General features: G+C 44.2%; 1 protein-coding gene and 1 long non-coding RNA gene across 2 annotated transcripts in view; one reads left to right on the top strand and one right to left on the bottom strand.

The window, feature by feature from the left end:
• Nucleotides 1-22,189, top strand: part of LOC119858724 — a 32,116-nt gene extending 9,927 nt beyond the window's left edge. Inside the window, exons 3-4 of the long non-coding RNA XR_006282774.1 lie at nt 21,327-21,442; nt 21,910-22,189. This is a non-coding gene — a long non-coding RNA (uncharacterized LOC119858724). The remainder of the gene's footprint in view (nt 1-21,326; nt 21,443-21,909) is intronic.
• Nucleotides 14,741-20,526, bottom strand: TRH (thyrotropin releasing hormone). The gene is made up of 3 exons (XM_038410000.2): nt 19,965-20,526; nt 18,664-18,875; nt 14,741-17,414 (listed from the first exon to the last, which is right to left on the bottom strand). The coding sequence occupies exons 2-3, from the start codon at nt 18,851-18,853 to the stop codon at nt 16,819-16,821; spliced, it is 786 nt and encodes a 261-aa protein (XP_038265928.1). The 5' UTR covers nt 18,854-18,875; nt 19,965-20,526; the 3' UTR covers nt 14,741-16,818.
• Nucleotides 22,190-23,560: the final 1,371 nt, after the last annotated feature.

The raw sequence follows: 23,560 nt of genomic DNA, 5'->3' as shown, positions 1-23,560 counted from the left end.
TTTTTGCGAATACAGACTAACACGGCTGCTACTCTGACACCTTACACATGTTGTAGTACAAGCAGATACTGACAGGAAATGTTGTCCTTGAAGACATGTTGGACCAAATTCACCCCTGGTATAATGCCACTGAAATCAGTGGAGCTATTTCAAGGCTGAATGTAAATCAATAACACTATACATTGGGCTGAAGACCAAAAACAACAAATGAACAAAAATCCAGTTTTCAGCAGCTCGTACTGTACTTCAGTTCTCAAAGAAGCTCAGCAGCTAAATGACCCGCAGGTATTTCAGTAAGAGTAATGCATGCATCTGAGTAGTGGTCACAAGTGACATTAATATGAAAGGTTTCAGAGTAGCAGCTGTGTTAGTCTGTATTCACAAAAAGAAAAGGAGTACTTGTGGCACCTTAGAGACTAACAAATTTATTTGAGCATAAGCTTTCGTGAGTTACAGCTCACTTCATCGGATGCATTCAGTGGAAAATACAGTGGGGAGATTTATATACATAGAGAACATGAAACCGTGGGTGTTACCATACACACTGTAACAGGAGTGATCACTTAAGGTGAGCTATTACTAGCAGGAGAGTGGGGGGAGGGAACCTTTTGTAGTGATAATCAAGGTGGGCCATTTCCAGCAGTTGACAAGAACATCTGAGGAAGGGTGTGGGGGGCGGGATGATGATAAACATGGGGAAATAGTTTTACTTTGTGTAATGACCCATCCACTCCCAGTCTCAATTCAAGCCTAAGTTCATTACACAAAGTAAAACTATTTCCCCATGTTTATCCTCCACCCCCCACTGTTCCTCAGACATTCTTGTCAACTGCTGGAAATGGCCCACCTTGATTATCACTACAAAAGATCCTGTCTGTCTCTCCCCCCCCCACCCCCTGGTAATAGCTCACCTTAAGTGATCACTCAAATAGGGCCTGCCCCCTCTCGCTCCATCCCCGCTCCCTCTGTTGCTAACTCTCCCGCACCCTCAATCACTTTTACCAGGCAGGGGTTGGGGTGTGTGTGTGTGGGGGGGTGAGAGCTCCAGCTGGGGGTGCAGGCTCTAGGGTGGGGCCAGGGTTGAGGGGTTTGGGGTGTGGGAGGGGGTTCGGGATCTCGGAGGCACTTACCGCAGCTCCCAGGTCCCAAGTCCCTGCAGCCCCTAGGCACATTGGTGGCCAGGGAGGCTCCATGCCCACAAGTGCTGTGCCCACATCTCCCATTGGTCGCGGTTTCCACAGCCCCCCGCATCCATGGAGCGATAGGCAGGTGGTGTGACCACAGCCCTCTCCTCCCACCACTCCCATCCCCGGAGTGATGGGAGGGCGGGTGGCATGGCCCAAGCTGGGATGACCCCACAGGGAGACAGTGAGCTGTGACAAGTAGGAAGGTGGGGGCAAATGGGGGCAGAGCATGGGTGGGGCCACACCTGGCTGTTTGCGGAGGTACAGCTTCCCCAAGCCTATGATACCTGCTGTCCATGGCAGAAGGTGCTGCAGCTTGTCAAAACTGAAGTGTTGTGTGACAAACGAGTGCCGAAATCTTGCCCAACTTCTTTCTGTTCTAAACATAGTCAACCATGACTGCAAGTCCCTTTTTTTTCTTCCCAAGAGCACTAAATTTATACATTATTAAAAGAAAAGTATGTGAAATTACACACAGCACCTGGAAATGTCATATTCTGTGATCAACAGCAAAACCTTTTAAAAAAGCTTACAGATGTGGAAAACCCTGTGTTATGGTGTGTCCTACTTCTCCCACTGGAGTGCAGGTATTCCACAGTCCCCTTCGCTGCTCTCCTAGATCCCTATCTAGCTCCATCTACTCTGCCACATGAAGAGATAGTATCAAATATTTCCCACTTTAACCTCTTTCACCCAAGGATCTCAAAGCACTTTGCAAACATAAATCTGCATACCACCCCAATGCCCCAGGGAAGGCGGGGGCTAGTAAAGTATTAACTTGTATGTCAAATGGAGACATTAACACGGGAATGAAGTTAAGTAACTTTTGCCAAAAACATGCTAGCAGTTGGCACAGCAGGGAATAGAACCCAGGAGTTCTAACTCCCAATCCAGCATTCTAAACACTAGGCAATGCTCCCCTTGGCCATAAAGGTAGTCTTAGAAAATCTTAATTGCAGATTGTGGGTGAAACGTACACAGTTACTAGGAAAAGACTCAGTTAAAGACATCAGGATACAAATTATGAATACTGTATGTGATCAGATCAGTGAAGGAAAGTTACTGTGTACTGGGCTATTAGAATTTCCTGTCTGACTGAATAGTCTAATTTATACTGGGAGTAGTGCAATATTCATTTTACATTTATAATGCTCAAGTTCAATGGGGTGCATGCAGGAAGGTGAAACATTGGCTTTCCAGATAAGAACACCCACAGTTTTACCCATTGTCTTTCAAGTATCAGCCTCCAGGATCTTGCATCCTGTCTCCAAGGCTGATGCAAGCTTGTTTTGCCAGGCTGAGAACCTGGCAATCGGGGCTATAAGCTGTCTAAATTTTTGTGATGGGGGTGAGTTGCCAGGAGCTGTCGAAGGTGGTGTCAGTCAGCTCTGACATAACAAGAAACTTTCTGAAAGGGAATTAGTCATTGCAGTATCCCCGGGTGGAAGATGGGTAGATACCTGGCAATCAGGTGTGCTAATAGATCATAAACAATAAACCAGCCTGTTTTCTCTGGAATACTTTTGTTCTAAATAGCTAATACTGGGCTTCGAGGAGGCTGTTTGGTCAGTAATTATCACTGTCATTACTTTCAGAGGGAACAGAATAGCAGTGTCAGCACATAAATCCGTAATCCTGGTTGATACACAGGGGAGACAGAGAACCATGTGATTCCACCAAGAGACAGAGGACTGCTAGAGAGGATTGAGACTGAGGGGTCAGAGATGCAGTTAGTCTGGTAATTGTGACACAAACACACTAGAAATATATCCCACCTATGTTGAGTCATGTTATTTGCCTTGTTTTAATATTCTCTAAGGCATTTAGGATGCTAAATTACACAGAATCTAATCCCATTAAAAAAGAGTTAAGATACAAAGTGAAGATGCTCCTTGATGATGATCTGTCTAGCTTGCAAGTTCCTTTTAACACATGCTCAATAAACTGGAGCTGTTTATTCTAAACATTTTTATAAAAAGCAAAATTGTTTGATCGCTCGGCATGGGAAAGACTCCATAATTCTTTTGTTGTTTGAAGAGTCATCTCTCAAAAGTGACAGCAAAATGGTTTGTAGGAGCTGCAACTAAAAACTTGTCAAACCTCGTTCGAATGATTTGCCCATTAACTGCTTCAGTGTTATCTAACGTTCCTGTCTAACATAACTTACCTGACCTGCATCTTTGTGCTAGCTGACCCTTCCAGTGCTGCTAGAAGAATTAGGGGGGAGAGGGGAGTATGTCTATGCTGCAGTAAAACACCCACCATTGGCTTGTGTCTGCTGACTGGCTCACAGGGATTGGGCTTCAGGGCTATAAAATTGCAATGTAGATGTTTGGGCTCGGGCTAGAGCCTGGACTCTGGGACCCTCCCTACTCACAGGGTCCCAGAGCTTATGCTTCAGCCTGAGCCCAAATATCGACCCTGCAATTTTTATAGCCCTACATTTTGAACCCTGTGAGCCCAAGTCAGCTGACCCGGACCTGGCACAGGTGTTTTATAGCAGTGTAGATGTACCCTGGCTCTCCCTGCCCTCACTGATGTACCAATGTTGCAGTGGAATGTTGGTACTTTTAAAAGAGGCTGAGATGTATGTGAAGGAGGGGAGCAGAGGAAGATTGAGAATCCACAAATATTATCATTTGACTAGATAAAATATAATGATAAATATAGAGTAATAATTAGAGGGGAGACAAAGGAACAAAATTCAGTTCCAGCTCCGGACCCCTGTTCAAATCTCAAACAAACCTACATTTGAGAGTCTTGGGACCTGGGTTTTTGGTTCAGCTCTGTCTCCATTAGCCCTACTTGTCATCTTTTCCATACCGATTAGCACAGCGACCAACTCAAATCTTGAAAGCAACATATCTAAAAACAATATGTAGATTGCACCTTGGTTATCAACTTACTGCTAGACGAAAGGAGCTACCTGCTTGACAGTGATCAATTTATATTTCTCATAGACCATTATTGCTGTCACTTTCAACACAATCCCCTCCTTCAAAGAGCTTGTTCAAGTGATGTGCTTACATTTTGCCTTGACTGTGTCTACTTTGAGAGCTTTCATAAAAGTATGATTATAACTTTCATTTCTCTTTGATCTTTCTCTTTCGTCATCTTCCCTTCTTACAGTAGTTTTGGCAATAATCTCACAAATCAACATCAGCTTCCTAAGTTAGTTAAGTGGTTACTTGGTGTGTCCTATGTTTTATTTTGTTTTTTATGTTGTGGACAATGTCTTAAAATCAAGTTGCTTCCATTTCAGTTCCAGTCCTAATCCCACATTGTCCCTGTAGCCCCCAAGTGCTGGGCTAACTGAACACACACAGTTAGGATAGCATTAGACAGAGGAGAATAAACTAACTCCTTTTGATGTGATGCCTGTGGATGCTGGCTTATGTCCACTCCATTTTGTAGCAGTGCTCGCTCTGAATGTAGGACTCTTCATTTATTAGGACCTAGGTTGACCAGATAGCAAGTGTGAAAAATCGGGAAAGGAGGTGGAGGGTAATAGGTGCTTGTTATAAGACAAAGCACTGAATATTAGGACTGTCCCTATAAAATCGGAACATCTCGTACCCCTATTAGGACCAAATCTCCACTCTTTCCTGAGAGTCTTCTTTGCTTCAATGCGCACAGGAAACTTTGCAGTTTAGTTTTGACCCTCTGACACTTTGGCTTTTTGTATATGTGTGGGAGAAGGATGTCGCCCTCTAGTGGCTGGACCTACAAAGAGGTTGGACAATCTAACGAGCAGTTAAGGCCCCTGTTCAGCAATAGGTAATAGGACTGCTGAATAGGGAGGTCCTATTTAGCTCAAGTGAGAGAAGTGGGAGTCTTGTTTCTTGTTGGCCAGCAGGAACATGATTTTCCTTCTGTGTGTTTGCTGTCTCCTTCAATGTTGATGTTGCTCACAAATGTGAATTCCCCCCTCAAAAAAACAAACAAACACCTGAAGAAGAAAGAAACAACACAGTTATACAGAGCTGTTTGTTTAGTTGTTGTTAACTTGGAAACAGAACCTCAGCTGGTGTTAATCAGCATAGCTCCATTTGACTCAATTCACTGATTTATGTCAGCAGAGAGGAGAGTGGGGGATCAGGCCCTTGTTTTTTGTCAGAGGTCCAGCAAAACTCCAAAGACATGGGGTTTGGTTGATTTGGGGTTTTATGACAAACTCAGTTTTGTCGAGAAACCTGCTATGGGTCACAAGCCTGGGCCCAGTTCTGCATGAACATGGGACTAGTATAGTGTTTGGCATCAAAGCCTTGGGCGAGGAGTTTCCCATACTTCTGATGCAAAACTAGGAAAGACTCCTCCATTTCCCCTGAATCTTGCCTTGGGATGTAGGGCCTAATTCTGATCTCACACCAGCATAAATCAGGAGCAACTCTTCTAAGTCATAGTTTGATGTTAATCAGAAGGCCAAGAGCATATTTCAGTCACTGAGGCCTGGACTGGCACCTTGCAGTCTAGCTCAAGTAAGGCGTAACACATACAGTGTAGCTGTGCTGTCCCAGGACCAGGATGGGGAGCAATCAAACTGTTTAATATCTGACATGTCAGGGGGCTGTGTCTAGTCTATGCAGGCAGACAGAATCTATTCTCTAAGACATTTCCATCTCTACCTCTTCTGACCTTTTATGTTCCATGTGAGCTGCCAGCGTGGGCCACCTGCTCAGCTACGAACGGGCATCAGCAAGTTTCTTCTTCCTAGTTTTCTTCTTTAGATTTTTAGACAACAGTGCTTTTATCAAGAGAAACAGATCTGAATGGCTTTATGCAATCCAGAAATACCCGCCCTCAGTCTGAATTACATTGCAGCCCTGAGTACGGTACAGTACTCCAGCCTTCTCAGTGACCTTTCCCCTTCTAACTCTTTTTATAGGTGTTCCTTGTATTCCATTTGAGAGCTTGATGGAGCCTTCAGTCTCCAATTCTCCCTCATAACTGACTGCTGACATTGTCCCATGCAGAGTAAACTCCATCCACTTCTAGCCAGCCACATTTCTATTCCTTAAAAACAAGCTGACTTTCTCTTTGCATCCTCTCTGTGCACTGTCATTGGTTATAGTCTAACTTAATTAGCTTCAGGACTTCTGGTGTGTGGTGCCTCCATTTGACTTCTCTTGAGCAGTGAGTTGTTCACTAGGATGGTCTAACTCGGTGGTCACGAACTGGTAGATTGCGATTGACCTTGTCAATTGTGGCACCTCTGACAGTCAATCTCAGTCTACAGTTGCCAATCCTCCTGTAGCCAAACTGGGAGATTGTTCACTAACAGTCCAGCGGCGCAAATGGCTCCCTGCCTGCCATGGCCCCGTGCCACTCCCAGAAGCGGCTGGCATGTATCGCAGCAGCTCCTGTGGGAGGAGGGGGCAGGGGGTCTCCACTCGCTGCCCTCACCTGCAGGCACCACCCCTGCAGCTCCCATTGTCCAGGAATGGGAACCATGGCCAATGGGAGCTGTGGGGGTGGTGCCGGCGGACAGGGGCAGTGCATGGAGCCACCTGCCCCTCCCACTCCAGGAGCCACTGCCAGACAGGCCAGAAACGTCCGGGAGCGGCATGGGGCCTGGGCAGGCAGGGAGCCTGCCTTAGCCCCGCTGTGCCGCTGCCTGGGAGCCACCTGAGTAAGTAGCACCTGGCCAGAGCCCATACCCCACACCTCTCCCACACCCCAAACCCCTGCCCCAGCCCTGAACCCCCTCCTGCACCCCAACCCCCTGCCACAACCCTGAGGCCGCCTGCACGCCGCATCCCCTCCTGCACCCCAACTCCTGACCCCAGCCCTGAGTACCCTCCTGCACCCCACACCACCTCCTGCACTCTAATCCCCTCCCAGAGCTTGCACCCCCTCCTGCCCCAGCCCTGAGCCCCCTCCTGCACCCAAACTCCCTCCCAGAGCCCGCACCCTGAACACCCCCACCCCCCAACTCTCTGCCCCAGGCTCAGTCCAGAGCCCCTCCCACACTCCGAACCCCCCAGCCCAGAGCCCACACGCCAACCTCCTGTCCCAGCCCAGTGAAAGCGAGCGAGGGTGAGGGAGAGCGAGTGACTGAGGGAGAGGGTGGAGCCTCAGAAGGGGCAGGGCAGGGGGCATTTGGGTTTGTATGATTACTGTTATTTCTACGTTTTCTTTGAGGTAGATCCTAGGCTGCACTTAAATTCAAAAAGTGATCTTGTGCTTAAAAATGTTGGAGACCACTGGGGTAAGTGTTACTTCAGAAGTGCAATTGGCAATGTAATGTTAGCTGAGTGAGTCACTGGGTGAGCAATGACTTCTAGCTTCGTTGATGATGTTTCATCAGCTCAAGGAGTTTGAGCGCCATTTAAAAAATAATAATAAAGGGTTTTGTTGGGACCGCATGTCCCTACGAAGTGCTCAGCCCATGCTAATTATAATGATTTTAAATGGAGGTTGAGCATTTGTCACAGCATCATGTTCAGGGGGGTGGAGGGGCATGACTTTAGTGATGAAAGCGGTTTAAAATGTGTTGAGAGGTATTAATTACACAGCTTGTCCCCATCTACCCCCAGCCAAAACCCAAACTTATGTTGGAGAAGTTTGTACGGGATGCTGCTAGGGAATCAAACTCCTTTATGCTTCAGTAGTTCGTGATGATTCTGGAATGTGAAACTTTAGTGGAGTTGCTTAGGTCTGCAACTCTGAATTGTAAACATTCCTGTTACAGCTGGACATATGACTTTGCATTATTGTGGTTCCAGCCAAGAGTCAGTGCACATCTTCTGATAATGGACCTAATCCAATTCCTGGTGAAGGCAATGGAAAAATTCCCACTGACTTTGAGCATTGGAGTGGGCATTATAATAACTATGATTCCTAAAGTGCCACTGGTTTGTATGCAAATAAAAAAACCCAGACACTGATTTAAGGTGCTGTCAAGGCTGAATCCCTGCTCGGGCACTTCAAGTGCAGAAGGTGGGGGCCCGCAAGAATTCTAAAAATTAATACTTGTCACTCCAGGCTTGTATTAAACTCCCAAGGTTACAGCTTTTCTCTGACCTTGGCTTGGTAAATGCTGCCACCACCCAAATGCAAAAAAACCTCCTTGGACCCAGAAAGGAGGACTAGGGAATTCATCCCTGTGGGGTACCCTCAAGCCTTTATAAAAAAAAAAAAAAAAAAAAAAAGTCCTCCCCCACCACCGCCCCCACTTCAGGGAAGAGCTGAGAAAGAAAACAAAGGAAATTAGCTGTTGCCACCAGCTAATCAAACAGTATATGCATAAACCTCTTCAGACACCAAAAATCCAATCCTGTTCTTAAAAAAGGTAATTTTTACTAAAAACAAAAAGGAAAAATAATACATCTGGAACTTAGGCTTTTGCTAGATTTTAAAAGAGCAATTCCAAAAATTAAGAACCCAAAATAGCTTTCTTGGGGTTCAGCTTAAAGATTACAAGCAAACAAAAACATCTGGGGTTAGCACAGAGGAGATCCACAAGCCAAAATAAAGAAATAAGTCTAATCGCATTTATCTAAACATTTCCTATCCAAATTATTCCTTCTAGGTATGGAAGATAATTTTTCATACCTGGTTCAACCTTACACAGCATTCCTACTTATAGCATTGCTGCTCCATGTCCCTGCAGCCCAGAGAGAACAACCAACAAAGGGAAAGTTTCTTTCCCAATTTTAAAAAGTTCTAGCTGTAGCTCACGAAAGCTTATACTCAAATAAATTTATTAGTCTCTAAGGTGCCACAAGTACTCCTTTTCTTTTTGCGAATACAGACTAACACGGCTGCTACTCTGAAACCAGCCTTCCCATTGGCTCTTTTGGTCAGGTGCCCATTTTTTTTGCTTTACCTGTGGGACTTTTTAACCCTTTACAGGTAAAGCAAGTAGAGAACAGCTACCAAGAGGGATTTTACAGCTAGCCCTGGCTGGCTGGGTGTCTATCAAAGGGAGCTGCCCCCCCATACTTTATTTATCACAGGTGCTTACCACTGAAAGCCCTGATCCTGCAAACACTTACCCAAATTAGTACCCCAACACCTGTAGTTTGATGGGGTATGTCTATGCTGCAAAGAAAAACCCATGACTCTGTGTCTCAAAGCCTGGCTCACTTGACTCTGGCTTGTGGGGCTATGGGGCTAAAAGTAACAGTGTAAACATTAGGGCTCAGGCTGTAGCCTGGGCTCTGAACCCCTGAGTGAGAGGCGGGTTAGAGTCTGGCCCAGTGCTGGAGTCTGCAGATCCTAGTGAAGGGGTTGGCTAATTATGGCCACAGGGCCGCATCCGGCGCTTCAGATGTTTTAATCCAGTCCTTAAGCTCCAGCTGGGGAGCGGGGTCGGGGGCTTGCCCTGCTCCGCATGCGCTGTGGCTCCAGGAAACAGCAGCATGTTCCCCCTCCGCCTCCTATGCATAGAGGTAGCCAGGGGGCTCCACACACTGCCCCCGCAGCACCCATTGGCCAGCAACCGTGAGCAATGGGAGCTGCAGGGGCGGCGCACGCAGATGGGGCAGCGCACAGAGCAGCCTGGCCGCACCTCCGCATAGAAGTTGGAGGGGGGACATATCACTGCTTCCAGGAGCTGCTTGAGGTAAGCGCCACCCGGAGCCTGCACCCCTGACCCCTTCCTGCACCCCAACCCCCTACCCCAGCCCTGATCCCCCTCCTGCCCTCTAAAACCCTTGGTCCCAACCTGCACCCTCTTGCACCCCCAACCTCTCATCCCGAGCCCCACCCCAGAACCTGCACCCCCCAGTCGAAGCCTTCACCCCCTCCCACACCCCAGCCCCCAATTTTGTGAGCATTCATGGCCTGCCATAAAATTTCCACACCCAGATGTGGCCCTCAGGCCAAAAAGTTTGCCCACACCTGTCCTAGTGCATATAGAGCATGATCCCAAATAACTAACCAGTTTCAATCCCCTTGCTGCCCATGGTGCCACCTTCCACGAGGGTTGCTTACATCAGCTAATTAGCTTTGTGCTCTTCCCAGTGGCTTTGCACCCCTTGCTAAGTTCCTTTTTATAGGCCAGATAAAGACCATCCTGAATGCATTTCTCTTCATTATCTCTTGCTTTAATTTAAGCAGAACAATCAAATACAGCTTTATTTTGCCTAGTGCCCTTCATGCAAATTGCATCCTCTGAACAGCTTTACAGAGTTTAATAATATCACTTCAGTCAAAGGCTCTTGAGCCAACAGTGCCAAACTTATGAGTAGGGGCATTAAGAAGACAAGCCTCCTGGAGACTAGAGAGCAGATCTGTGTGAGTGACTGAAGCAAGTTCATTATCAAACACAGTGACAGGTGACGGTCTAACCTTTATAAGATATACAGTGAGACAACACAGGCAATAGCTATGTTATAAGCAGCATCGTGGCTGTTAACATAGAGCATGAGGGCATGCAGAGAAGAGAGGTAGTAGCATAAACTGAGTGATGCAAAAAGTGAAGAAATAGTATGGGTCAAATTTGTGCAGTTCAAAGGGACCTGAAACCAGCCCAAAGGGGGCTCCACAAGCATGGGAGAAACCTAGACAGGAATAAAGTCAGCATTGCAGGCTTTATGTCAGCCCCTCCTCCAGAGTAGGAGATAAGCAAAGGATGAGAAGGGAGCAGGACCAGAATGTGGTACGCTCCGCTAATTCCTGGCTGGCAAAACAGTCCTTACGGGTGCAGCTTAGAGCAGTCCTCACTTGTACTAGGGGCTGCTTTGCACCCCTTCTCCCCCAGCCAAACAAGGGTTAAGGAAGGTATGAGGGTGACTTAGTCACCTTTTGCTTTTCTCCCCCAGCTGCCCTGTGCGTGAGCTCGGTGCGGGTAAGATTTTTCCAAAGAGCTCAGGGCCAGATTGCAGGGTAGTGGTGAGTCAGTGAGCTCTAACTGTCCAGCTACTTCACATGCATGATTATTTCTAATGATGTCGGCCCTGGCATAGTGGCATAGTCTTTTCCATAGTCTTTTTGAAAAGACTCAGAAATCCAATCAACTATGGCTTTGGCAAAATAAACCCTGATCTCTAGCCTCAACTACTCAAGAAGGTGAGAACATTTCCTGACACTCACACCATGAGAACATGAGTCTCTTCGTACTCATATGGCACATTGGGTTAATACTGGCAGAGGAATGTCTCCGGGTCAGATTGTCAAGGGCTCAGCACCTGCACTGGCTGGGGCTGTATTTTCAAAAGAGCTCAGCTCTTAATTAGGCACCTAAACAAGGGCCAGATTTTGAGAAGTGCTCCGTACCCAGTATGACCACTAAATTGGGGTCCTAACTAAGAGCTGATGTGGATATCAGGATATATTTTTGTCTTCTTGAGAAACTGATGCTAGAGATCAGGGTTTATTTTTCCAAAGCCATAGTTCTGACTGGATTTCTGAGCCTTTAGAAAGGGAACGAGGTTCATTGAGCCAGGGCTGACATCTTTAGAAATAATCATGTGTGTGCAATGGCCTGACAGTTAAAGATCTCACTGACTCACCACTACCCTGCAATTATACAAATGCATATGGAAGAGATTAATAGTGTCCCAGCTCTGCCTGCTGGGCTCTCTTATCAGGCTTGCCACAATCTTTGGTACTCTCTAACGCTTCCATCCCTGTTCTACGCGCTCTGTTGTTCACATTATTAAACACTGTCACCTGGAGGGCTAACCTAGTGCCTGCAGTATCCTATTTGAAATACATAGACTTGATGGGACTACCGGGGTGCAGTCAGCTTTACAGCCTTTCAAGGCTGAGAAGCTGCATTCCGTGTCTTTTCTGGTGGGACATGATAAACTTAGGTCCATCTGCTGTGCGTGGTGATTAGATATCTCGTAAGAATAGGGTTCTGCCCCAATGCCCTGGCCAAATTCCTCCCCCACTAAGAGCTGAGAGTCAGAGTAGCTGCCACCCTGCACCTCAGAGGTAGCTGCAGTTCAGTAATAAGTTCAATGATGCTTGTATATGTATGGGATGAAGGTTGTTACATAACTGAAAAATGCTATTTAGCAATTATACTGAAGTGCAGAGTTTGGATTGGGCTCCAAACCTCCCCCTTCCCAACAAAGTTTGTGGATTTTCAGATCCGGGGCTCTGGTTCAGGATCCTCCCTAATATTACCTCATGTTTCATCATCCAACCTGCACACTTCACAGCTGCTATCAGACATTGGGAAGGAGTATTTCAGATGGGACTGTACTACCGTTACAGTTCAGGGTGAACTACAGCTGTGATCTCTCTCCTTCAAGTTGGAGGTTTGAATTCCAACCTAAGGAGAGGAGAGATACCCACACTAGCTCTGATCAAGCTAGTGCACTAAAAATGGAGTGAAGGTGGAGCAGCCAGAGGTCTAGCCTTTCCCATATATACCCATTGCCACACTATGGAAGCTAGCCCCTCACGCTGCCACAGCTACACTCTGTTTAGCGCGCACTAGCACGGGTATGTCTCCCTGAGCTGGAATGCACACCTCCAGCTCAAAGTGTAGACCGGGGTTCTCAAACTTCATTGCACCACAACCCCCTTCTGACAACAAAAATTACTACAGGACCCCAGGAAGGGGGACCAAAGCATGAGCCCACCCAAGCCCCACCACCCTGGCGGGTAGTGGGGGGCAAAGCCAAAGACCCACTGCCCCAGGCCAGGGGGTCAAAGCCGAAGCCCAAGGGCTTCAGCCCCAGGCAAGGGGCCTGTAACCTTAGCCCCGCTCCCCAGGGCTGAAGCACTCAGGCTTGGGGTTTGGCCATGAGCCCCAGCAAGTCTAAGCCAGCCCTGGCAATCCCATTAAAATTGGGTTGTGACTCACTTTGGGGTCCTGACCCACAGTTTGAGAACCACTGGTGTAGACATACCCCAATTGTCTTGCCAGTGATGGGCCCAACACCTGCACTTTTCTGAGTGGAATCCCGTGACTCACCCCATTTTGACTGGACTACCAGGTTAAAACACCCTCCGTTTACCAGCAGGTTCAGCGGGGTTTGATCTCTGCTTGAGAGTCAAAAAAACGTGAAACTTTTCCTATTGAAAAATGCTATTTCATGGCAGAGCAGGGACTTGGATGGGGTCTTCCACATCTGTAAGTAAGTGTACTAACAGGCTATCCGCTATTCTGGGGTGTCTCGGTCTCTCAGGTTTTCATGACAAAATTCTAAAGGTTTTGTTTTTGTGCCACCATGGACCAGAACGAAATTTTGAAACCTCAAAATCTGTTTGCAAAGTGGAATTGTTTTCCAGCTAGCCCTTGTTGTGGCTAACGCTTGAGGTGTGCTGGCAGAACTATGTGAGGGAAGATTTCCTAATATCTCATTCTGCTTACATTCTGCCTGACTTAGTTCAATGCTAGCTGCACTTCGTTACCAAGTACGTGCCAATTATAAAAAAAAATTGCAGTCACAAAAAAAATGTGCTAAACGTGAGTTAATGTAAAACATTGTCAGCTCAGATTTGGCCTAAAATTTATATCCCTCCCCCCCAAAAACAAGCTTTTATAAAATCTAATGCTGACAGGAATAATTCCTTTAAAAAGGAAATCTAACAGAGGTTATGGTTTTCTTTAAACAAATAAACATCCCCGGACAGTGCTGAAATCCTGAGATAAAAACCAATTGTAGAAAAAAGTAAAACTGAATTGCTGATTTTCATTCTCTCCTCTGAGAGAAAAGTGCAAAACCAAAAGGTATCCAGAATGAAGATTAAATTGGATTTTTAAACTCTTTACCTTTTTTAATTATCTGCAATGCTGTTAGTAATAGAGGTCAAGTATTTTTCATGATGTCTGACTTTCTGACTGTGCCCTCGTATCTTCATTCGCGTTTAGCACCTTAGCTTGTAGCTGCGTATGAATAACTTTGACCAGCAGATGGAGAGTTTCCCTAAGGCCCCACACAGCTGCAGAAGTACATCAGTCTATTTTTTTTTTTTTTCAAACTTTGGCTTCTTGCATGTTCTTCCTTCAGCGTTCTTGTGGGACTCTGTTGTGTTTTGTTTGTTGTTATGGAATGTTTGTCCATTCCTGAAATTATGAAAACCATTCTACCCCCATTTCTTTATTTTGCACCTATTAAGACACATGGTGGTGGTCACATGTCATATCATTAGGGTTCTCCCTGTTTTAAAAAGCCTGATAAATAGGAAATGATGCATGAAATAATGCACAAGGAAATGTCTTTAAACTAATTCCTTTCTTCCATTACAAAATGAGAAATACCTGCTTTAAAAGGCATCTTATGCAGAAAGTATGCCAATGGATGCTGAAGTGTACAAGATGTACCCATCTATCTGCTTTGAGAATTTACTCGCCAGTTTTTAATTAGAAAGCTATTGCTAGTAATTGATGCCTGCCAGTCATCACAGGCATATAACAGGACAAATTATCTCCAAAGATGCAAATTGCTTGACTGACCACATTGCATGTGGGTCACTTTTGGGAACCTCTAACTTCAGTGAAACTTGTTAAGATTATTAATTATTTCTCTCCGGGGTAATAAACCCATATGGCACCACCAACATGTCTAAGCAGAGAAGTTCTCCAGGGGGAAGAAAGCTATATATTAGGAATCCTATGAAAAGAAACACTACGTTATAGGATGGAAGTTTTGTATTAAAATGTTTTGATTAGATTAATCGAGTAGGATAAAGCTGCTTTGAAAAAAGATTTTTTTTTAAACCATGGGCTATATTGACAATAGTGCTACTACTTTTAACATAGAAGATGTGACATCAACATCACTTGATAAATGTCTATTGATCAACAAAATCTGTGTATCTAGAGACAAGACCAGGAAATATGGAGTCAGCATTCCTAGTTCCTGTTCTTGGCTCTGCTGCTGAGGCACTGTGTGAAGTAGGGTGAGTTGCACAGTGTCTGACTTGTTTTTTTAAAATAATAGAAACCTAGGATAGTGTGCACTGCAGGCCAGTTTGCATGTCACCACGACACACATACAATTATTTGTAGTTACATGTGCAAATGACTGCTTAGATATCTAATGTGAGATTTGTGTGCATGTGTGTGTACAAATACACAATTTCTTCATGCAGTTGCAGTAACCAGGTCAGATTCCAATCTCAGTTACACCTATGTAACTGGTTATTAAGCACAGAGCATTAAGTGTTGTCCAAGCATTAAAGAACTGGTGAATTACTCCGTCTCTTGTCACTGGCATGAATGGTTATCTAAGTATAGATACATACCCATGCTGCATAGGTTGGCCCAAGTTTCAAGGTTCAACTTGTACATGTACAAAAGAAATAAAATTTCTTCTGTTATGTAGGACCAGTCTGACTCAGACTAGAGCATCCTTTTGTGTACAAGGCTCAGACTCAAATAACCAAAGTTCATTGTGCAGCTGTGTAACAAGGATGCTTGTGGGTTTATTCCAGATGCATAACTTTATTATAATACACAAGTAGAAGATTTCAAAAGGGACTCGACTATCTTTTGTACAAATCAGCCTTCCACTTCAATTGCAAAATAGTTCTATATACAAACATGTAGTAACCACCAGGACGCAAGATGTTGTTTCCTAGAAAAATAACTTTTCATATTAAACTCAAGAGGACTTGATATTTTTCACGTTATTGAATTGCATTTGCACAACCATAAAGGACATCCGAAGTTACGATGGGATTGACTATTGATATTTATTGAATTGTTCATGCCAAATAAACACCTTGCAGAATCTGTAGACCACATAAAGTGAAAACATTTTTTAGGGAGAGGAGGAGAAACTTAATTAAAGAACAACAAAAATGCTGTTATGGAGAAAATGCCTGCTTGTTGCAATTTAAAATGTTGCTATCTAATAAAGAGAACACATCAGTTTCAAATCAAATGACTGAAATGTAGCTGTATTGATTAGGGGACCGTACTATGCAGTCACACGCAGGGCTCTTCTCAACTTGTTGAATTGTTACGACACATTAAATGTCCTTGTTCTGTAGTTTCCTAAATGGAATATTGTTTGGTTTTGAGTCAATTGTTTGAACGCAAGGTGTAAAGCTAAACATCCAATCTGTTACATTCGCGCATAGTGTCTCTCTCTGCCCAGGAATTAATGTTTATTATCAGAATAGGCTGAAGTGCATAAGCATACATGTTTCACTAATGTATCATTTAAAAGTAACACCCTGTTAAATTTCATTTTGAAATCACTTCATATGTTGTTTTTTCTCTCCCTCTCTGTAAATTAACTTGTTTTCACTTACATAAGAGCCATGTAATTATTCTGCTTCATCGTCTAGTATCCTGAATGCATATAACAGGGCTGTTCTAGTCCTCAGGGGATACAATTGGTGGGTGCACATAAAGGGATCTTAGAGCCTGATCCTGTAAGATACTGAGCACCCTCAATTTCCATGATGGTGGGAGTTGAAGGCACTCAGTACTTGGCAGGATTAGGCCCGTTGCCCCTGAATCAGCAAGGTCTTTAAACACATCCTTAACTTTAAATGTGTGAGTAGTGCCATAGACTTCAGTGGGACCATGCACGTGCCTAAGTACCAGGCTGAATCAGGGCTTTAATCCTCGAGGACTTTAGCTTTATTTCTAAGGAGTTACTCATATGGCAGGTCAGTAGCAGAGAGCCTGGGGGTGGGGGGGATGAACAGAACTTTAAGTAGTCTGGCAGATCACTCTGAATCAAATGTAAATGATGGCCAATTCAATCGTCCTTTCTCACTCCTCTGCCCCCGTCTCACCTTCCCAAGCAAACCTCCTCCCAGGATGCTGCCGTTTCTCTTCTACTCTGCCCTTGTTGACATTATCTAGTAACTCGAGCAAGAAGCTGCTGTTGCTACAGTTGAAGGAATCCTGGCGGTCACAGGGGGCATCGTAATCTGGGCTTTCAGAATCCACGTATCTTCTTCCAGGGTGCTGGCGTTTCTCCAGGTCTTGGTTGCCCAGATCCAGCTCATCATCCCAGCTCCTCTTGCCAGGGTGCTGACGCTTGTTATAAATCAGAGACCTCTTGCCCGGGTGTTGCCTTTTGGATAGTTCATTCAGATAGGCCAGTTGGGTGTGAGGGATATCAACATACTGGTTCCACAGTGACCTCCTGCCAGGATGCTGCCTCTTCTGCAGGTCCATGTCACTGTCAAGGTCGTCGTCTTCCTCTCTTTTCCCTGGATGTTGTCTCTTCTGAGTTTCTCCATAAGACACTTCTTCCTCATCTTCCCTTTTCCCAGGGTGCTGCCTCTTCTCTAGGTCACTGGGGAATCTCTTCCCTGGGTGTTGTCTTTTGGAAAACCAGTCTGGCTGAGGAGCACTTGGTTCTGTCCAAGGAAATGACCAACATTAATGAACTTCCGTGATTATCATTATTCATCTGGAAGCTGAACTATGAGCTCCCTGGGGTATATTTATTATGGCTCTGGAGGGAGCATAGGGTTATATTCCACTTCCAGTCACACCACTGTAAACCTAGAGCAACTCTGTAGACTGGAATGCGGTTACTCCTGATGGGGAAGTGAAGTGCAGACTGGCGTATGATCATTTCAGCAAGGATGATTTGAAGGAAAAAAGTCCAGTCTGGAAAAGAATTGGGAGGGAATCCAATATGCCATTCTAGAGCATTGCTCCATAGAAATTTGGGGAAAGGGGAAGTTGTAGAGTCAGGCCAGGGGCTGCAGGATACATGCACAGGGGGAGGAGCTGAGTTGCAGTGCCAGCGGAAGTGGGTACAGGGCAGGAGCTGCATGCCAGGGAAAGCAATAGGGCTGAGTGGCAGGTAGAGGCAGGGGAGTAAAGGACATCTTGAAAGACTGGGGACTCAGTGCAGCCAGTTCTTATGATTTTATTGCATGTCTTGCAATATTTGTACCTTTTCTTAAAGCCCCAGCTCCTGGATTCATGTGACTACCTGAGAATCTCCGCTTTCATTAAAAAACAAAACAAAACAGTAAGTTTCTAGGAAGGTGGGGGTGGGCTTTCTAGAGCCAGCTCCCTTTGCTTCTTGCAGCAGGATCTCCAGCTATCTGCACCTTTTCTTGCACAAGCTCCACATCAGGGCCAGCTTCTGCTGCTGTGGCTGCTGGGACCAGAGGATTTGTGAGATGTTGCCAGAGGCAGCCTGGGCACTGCATGGAAATTTGACCCCTTGCTGTCAGACAGGGGGAGTGTAAGTGGTAAGGAGCAGCTGACGGCCAGACGGCAAGGAGTCTAGCAGGGAGTAGCTGAGAGTACACTTGCCCTGGTTTAACTTTAGAGCTGCCCCTGTAGGAACCTTCTCTACAGACAGGTTATTTCATCATAGTGATTCTATCATCCCCCTCTGAAGCATCTTCTACAGGATGCCAGACTAGATGGAGCATTGGTCTGATGTGGTGCAGCAGTTCCCAGGCTAGTAAAGCTCCCTAGGGAAGAAAACATTGTTTTCTGATTTCTCTTTGTGTCACACCTGGCCTAACTCTTTCCCCCTTTTATTTATTATTTACAGGAAAGAAAAACAGACCCCAGAAACTAAGCACAATGAAATTAAAGATCTCCATCTAAGTAACGTGCTAAAAGCACCAATTAGTCTACCTTTATTAGTCTCTTCCCCCTCTTCTGCTGTCTTGAGGATAGACTGAAGGATGATGCTTTCTGCCCTTTGCAGGATGTCATCCAAATGGCTTCTATCTCCATTCTCGTTTGCCTCTGGAATGGGCTGCCCCAGACTGACACAGACATTGGAGAGAGTCAGGGAGAGCAGCAGCAGCCGGACGGATGTCATTGTGGGAGAGAAGTTCCTGCAACTTTCATGGGAAAGTAAAGGACAAGGGAGGGCAATGGAACAAAACCAACAACAATTACAACATTCCCGATAACTCAGGAAGCAGCCTGGGAAAGTACAAAGTGTTCAAGCGCTCTGTGCTGCCGCAGAGACTGAAGTTTCTCATGGAAATGATTTCCTGTCCCTTTTTAAATTTTCTGACAGCTCTCTCACTTTGTTTTGAAGTGCTCCAAAGAATTTGTAAATTCTTTGTAGGTAATGTTGAGAGCAAGTTCACTTTCTGTACAGAACAGATATTTGGGTTTTAAATGTCATATACATTTAGCATTTTAGTATCTTTTGATCAGACTAGAATAGTCTTCCTTTTTGAAACTGTTAGCCTGTTGTTTTGTATTTTACACATGCATGTACACCTGCCCCAGGGACTGCTTTCATTAAATAACTCCCTCTCTGAAACTAAAGGACTGCTTTAAAATAATCCCAGTGTTTGAAGCACCGTTTTTGTTCCGCCTTTAGTTAGAAATCAACTTTAAATAAGCAACGGAGTGTTTTTTGCTTCTCGTGGGTACGCATTCAAAATAGGGCGAGTGTGTGAGAGAGCGATACATATATATTTGGGCACTATTAGGTCAGGGATTGTCGTCTGTGTTTGGATAGCACCTACCACTTTTTGGTCCAGTCAAATAATAAAGAGTAATGTCATATTTTACAACCCACATGCATAAAAATAGTATCTACCTTTGTTCTGATCTGTCTCTGGAATTTCTGAAGCACCTAGCACATTTTATCTACGTTCTGAGCCTTTTTATTTACCAAGCAGGGAAGTTGATTTCTGAAACCTATGTCACTATACGTTCCTTTTAGCTAAATAACATCCCTAGCAGACTTGTTCAGTGAAAGGAATACACTCTCTACTAAAAGTTTTACAAAACAATACATCAGTTTCAAAACAGAAAACAAGTGTTACCTCTCTTAATGGCAGGCTTCTATTACCCTCTGACAAAATTCTTGAAGAGTGGCTCTGATAGTAGCATGCTGAGGAATGCTATGCTGTCCAGTACAATCTTAAGAAGAAAAGTTAAAGTAGGCAGCTTAACAATTTATAAATTACCTGGATTGTGTTTTGTGGTTTTGGTTGATCTTTCTCCCAAGAGGATCTTCAGTTCATTCCTTCTTTAGAAGTATTTGCACATCTGAGCTTCAGAGTTTTCCTTCTTTACTACAGACACTTGCAGTATCCAATAGAATGGGTGTGAAATTCTCTTTGGATGGCTAGTGCCTTCCTACTTATATTGTGCTGCCTCTGGACCCATTATGCAAATAGCTTTGAGCTAATTTAGTTGAGGTGGCTTTTTTTTTTTCATTGATGTCAGAGATCTGAGTTTTGGACGCATTTTAAAACTGACAGTTGTTTGCCAACCCCCTTGTATTAGCCCTGGACTCCAAATGCTGCTATTTTTCATCCCCTAAGGGGATTATACTGGATCTTATGCAGCACAGAAAGGAGCTGCTTTTATTTTTTTTCCCCCTCCTTAACCTGAGAAGCTCCTATGCCTTATATTAAGCAAGCAGTGCAGAATAAAGGCAAAGGGACAGGTAATTTACCATGCTAAGGAAACAAAACCATGGGGGTGGGGAAGGAACACACGGGGCTATATTTATACCAGCTGAGAATCTGACACAATATCCTGAGTGGCTACAAAAACTCTATTTAACGTCTAATTCCATCTTTTCTTAGAGACGCTGTTCATAAACAATATGCTAGAATTTATAAGGCGTAGCAATGACTATCAAAATGCTACATAAAGAACTTATTTATTTATAACTAGTAATAATTCCCTTCTAAATAATCTATTTTAAACTATTTCCACATACATAGTCAACATATATACCAGATAGCCAAACTTGGAAAGTTAAAAATGGACTGTATTAAAAATTAAGTACAAGAATATAAAGAAGTCTCAGAGAAAAATATAAATTAAAGCATCACTAGTAGAACCTGACTTTTTCTTTGTAAAGAGGTAAGACAGAAAGGTATTTGGGGGTGGGGGAGAGAATATATCTTTTTCTAGGGTTTTTAGTCTGACCCCTACCACCAGCAAATACACAGGAAGATTAACACTTGACTCTAAAACGCACGCAACTAATTAAGTCCCAGTAGGGTGCAAATAAAGGGCTAGCTCTTCCAAAATCGTTATTCATGCGAGTAACCTTTCCTGAGTGTAGTGGTCCTGTTGACCTCAGTGGGGTTATTCATATGAGTGAGGATTACTGACAGGCATACTGGTTTTCAGGCTTTGACTCCAAGTTATTAATCTGAGTTTTTCAAATGAAGGGATGGAACCAAGTGAAATTAACATTCTTCTGAATTCCCATTTATTAACACGTTGTCACAAACGCAGTCTGGGCCTTGCATATTCTTTTCTTTATTGTTATCAAAGAGTTTAACGATAAAGTTGTTTTTCCTCTGTAGTAGCTGCTGACAGAAACCAGCCACCAGATCTGCATGGATGCTGTTGTCCCTTTCCTGCATGTTCCACTAGCATTTAACTGTTCTCCAGGGTGCTATTCTGAAACCAGGATCAGAAGGTATTTTGGACATTCTTACAATACACTGGACTTAAGTCCATATCAGACATGTGCACAGGTCTCCTAGTCCTGATCTGGCCTTACAAAATTGTATGTGTTGCTACTCCAACTAATTTGTGAATGGAGCCCACATGGAGCATCATCTGAGGTGTATGTTGGGGATCGGGAATCCCTGGTATGTGGGCTGGCCCTTGACTTTGTAGCACAATTGTACCAGTTTCACTGTCTTTTGAGCCTTGCATCTGGGAGAGAAAAGGCAGCATTTGGCATGTAAATCACTAATGGAAAAATCCTATAGAATTGAATATGGATGAAGCCAATAGCTTTCTATAGAAATTATAATGCCCATTGAATATAATAAAAAAAGTTAACTTTTCTGTAGCTTTTTTGCAGAATTTTCTATTCAACTCTAAATGATAGATCAAAAAACCTACAGAGAGGTTATAACTGTCTGTTAAATTCTCTAGGAATTTCAAATGGAGCCAGAATTTCATCCAATGACTTTTCCATGAGGGATTGCGGTCACTGGTTGAATTTCAGCTCACTATCTAAAGTTATCTTCAGGAATGAATGAGATACAACAGATGCAATCATGTCTGATCTTAGTTACAGCAGTGAAAATCTGAGTCAAATCCCATTTCATAGACACAAGTGTAAATCTGGAGTAACTTCATTCCATGGAGTTTCTCTGGATTTAAGCTATTTAAACAGTTTTTTGTAAAGAATTTATCTTAAAATGAGCATTTTTTTCTTTTTATTGGGATCAAAATCCTTTTCCTTAAAGAAGTCTGAGCAGCAATAAAAAGATGCCTTATAAGCAAAACAGATTCACAGCTTTATAAAGCTGCTGTCATCTCTAACCTAAGAATCTGTCAACATTGTTTGCAGTATAACAAACAACATGACCCAAGAGCTACAGGGTCAATATTGCAAAGAAATTAGATTCAAGTATCATCAGGCTACTTTACTGTAATTGAGCAGTTATACTTCTTATCATAAATAATAAAGAAACCCCATCAAAAACAGCAGAGACTCTAGTGCAGACAAAATTCATAGGGCAAGTGATTTCAGAAAGCGTTAGAGCTTTTCAGAAATCTGCAGAATGCTGGTTTAGGGTTTTAAGAGCCTTCAGTTATTTCAGAGAGGTGCTTGTTGAAGAGCAACAAACCTCTATTAACGTGTAGCTTAGGTGTAAGTTTACCCAACCACCAGCCTGATCCAAAGCCCCTAGAAGTCAATGGGAGTCTGTGGCCAGTGTCCTGACTTCCAACCGTGTCTTTAGACTATAGATCCTCAGCTGGTGTAAATCTAGCCCTTTGTATTCCCATTGTTGTGTTTCATTCTATGTATTTGAATGATCTGATTCTTTTAAAATTCTGCAGCTTTTACTGAGGGCCAAATCCTGGTCCTTGAGGTAGCTAGACAGGTGAAAAATATATAAGGGATATAAATCCTCATGCTTCGGGGTATAAACCATCCACTCTAGTGAAGCTAGGAAGCAATCTCTGTGACACAGAGTTCCCTTTGCAAAGGGTCCCCTGTTCCTTGCAAACAGCTCTCACCTCAGACCTGACAAACTTACTACACCAAATAAGTCTCTCTGGACATTTCTCCATAAAGAGAAACAGTAAGAGATCTACAGAAAGCTCGTGACTTGTCAAGATTCATAATCATTGTGAGATGTACACACGGATGATAATGGAATAAAAATTAGTTACAAGGGGTTTATGGCTCAGTGATGGTCCATTCGAGTATTGTAACCATTTGTACTTAAATTGGGACTTATCATAAAACAGAAGGAGGATTATTTAAGTGCCCATAAGTGCTGTGTGGTTTACAGGAGTGGTAGTTTAAGGTAAAACTGGTAAACTGGGGTACACTGCACCTGTGGGGATAGAGGATCTGGGATTTCTGTGAGAGGCCGGATATTGCGGGGCAATGATTCAAAAGGACGCAGGGACTGGGATGCACCTATTAACCTGCAGAGCCAAGTTGGGCTGGTATAGCCCTGAAGAGAGGCTTGAGTCAGTGGTGGAAAGGCTGCTGGTGGTAGGGAGCTGACACCAGGCCAAGCACGACTAAATCTCCCTCATGCTGGAGGCAGGGGGTAAGAAGGTA

This window comes from Dermochelys coriacea, chromosome 7 (assembly GCF_009764565.3).
Source record: "Dermochelys coriacea isolate rDerCor1 chromosome 7, rDerCor1.pri.v4, whole genome shotgun sequence".
NCBI classification, from domain to species: Eukaryota; Metazoa; Chordata; order Testudines; family Dermochelyidae; genus Dermochelys; species Dermochelys coriacea.
The sequence above is the reverse complement of the archived record's forward strand: the minus strand, read 5'-3'. Positions and strand labels throughout refer to the sequence as shown.

Coding starts and splice junctions, on each gene's coding strand:
- TRH (XM_038410000.2), bottom strand. CDS start 18,853: ATGACATCCGTCCGGCTGCTGCTGCTCTCCCTGACTCTCTCCAATGTC. Junction 17,415..18,663: donor GGGGGAAGAGACTAATAAAG/GTAGACTAATTG, acceptor TTCCTTGGACAG/AACCAAGTGCTCCTCAGCCA.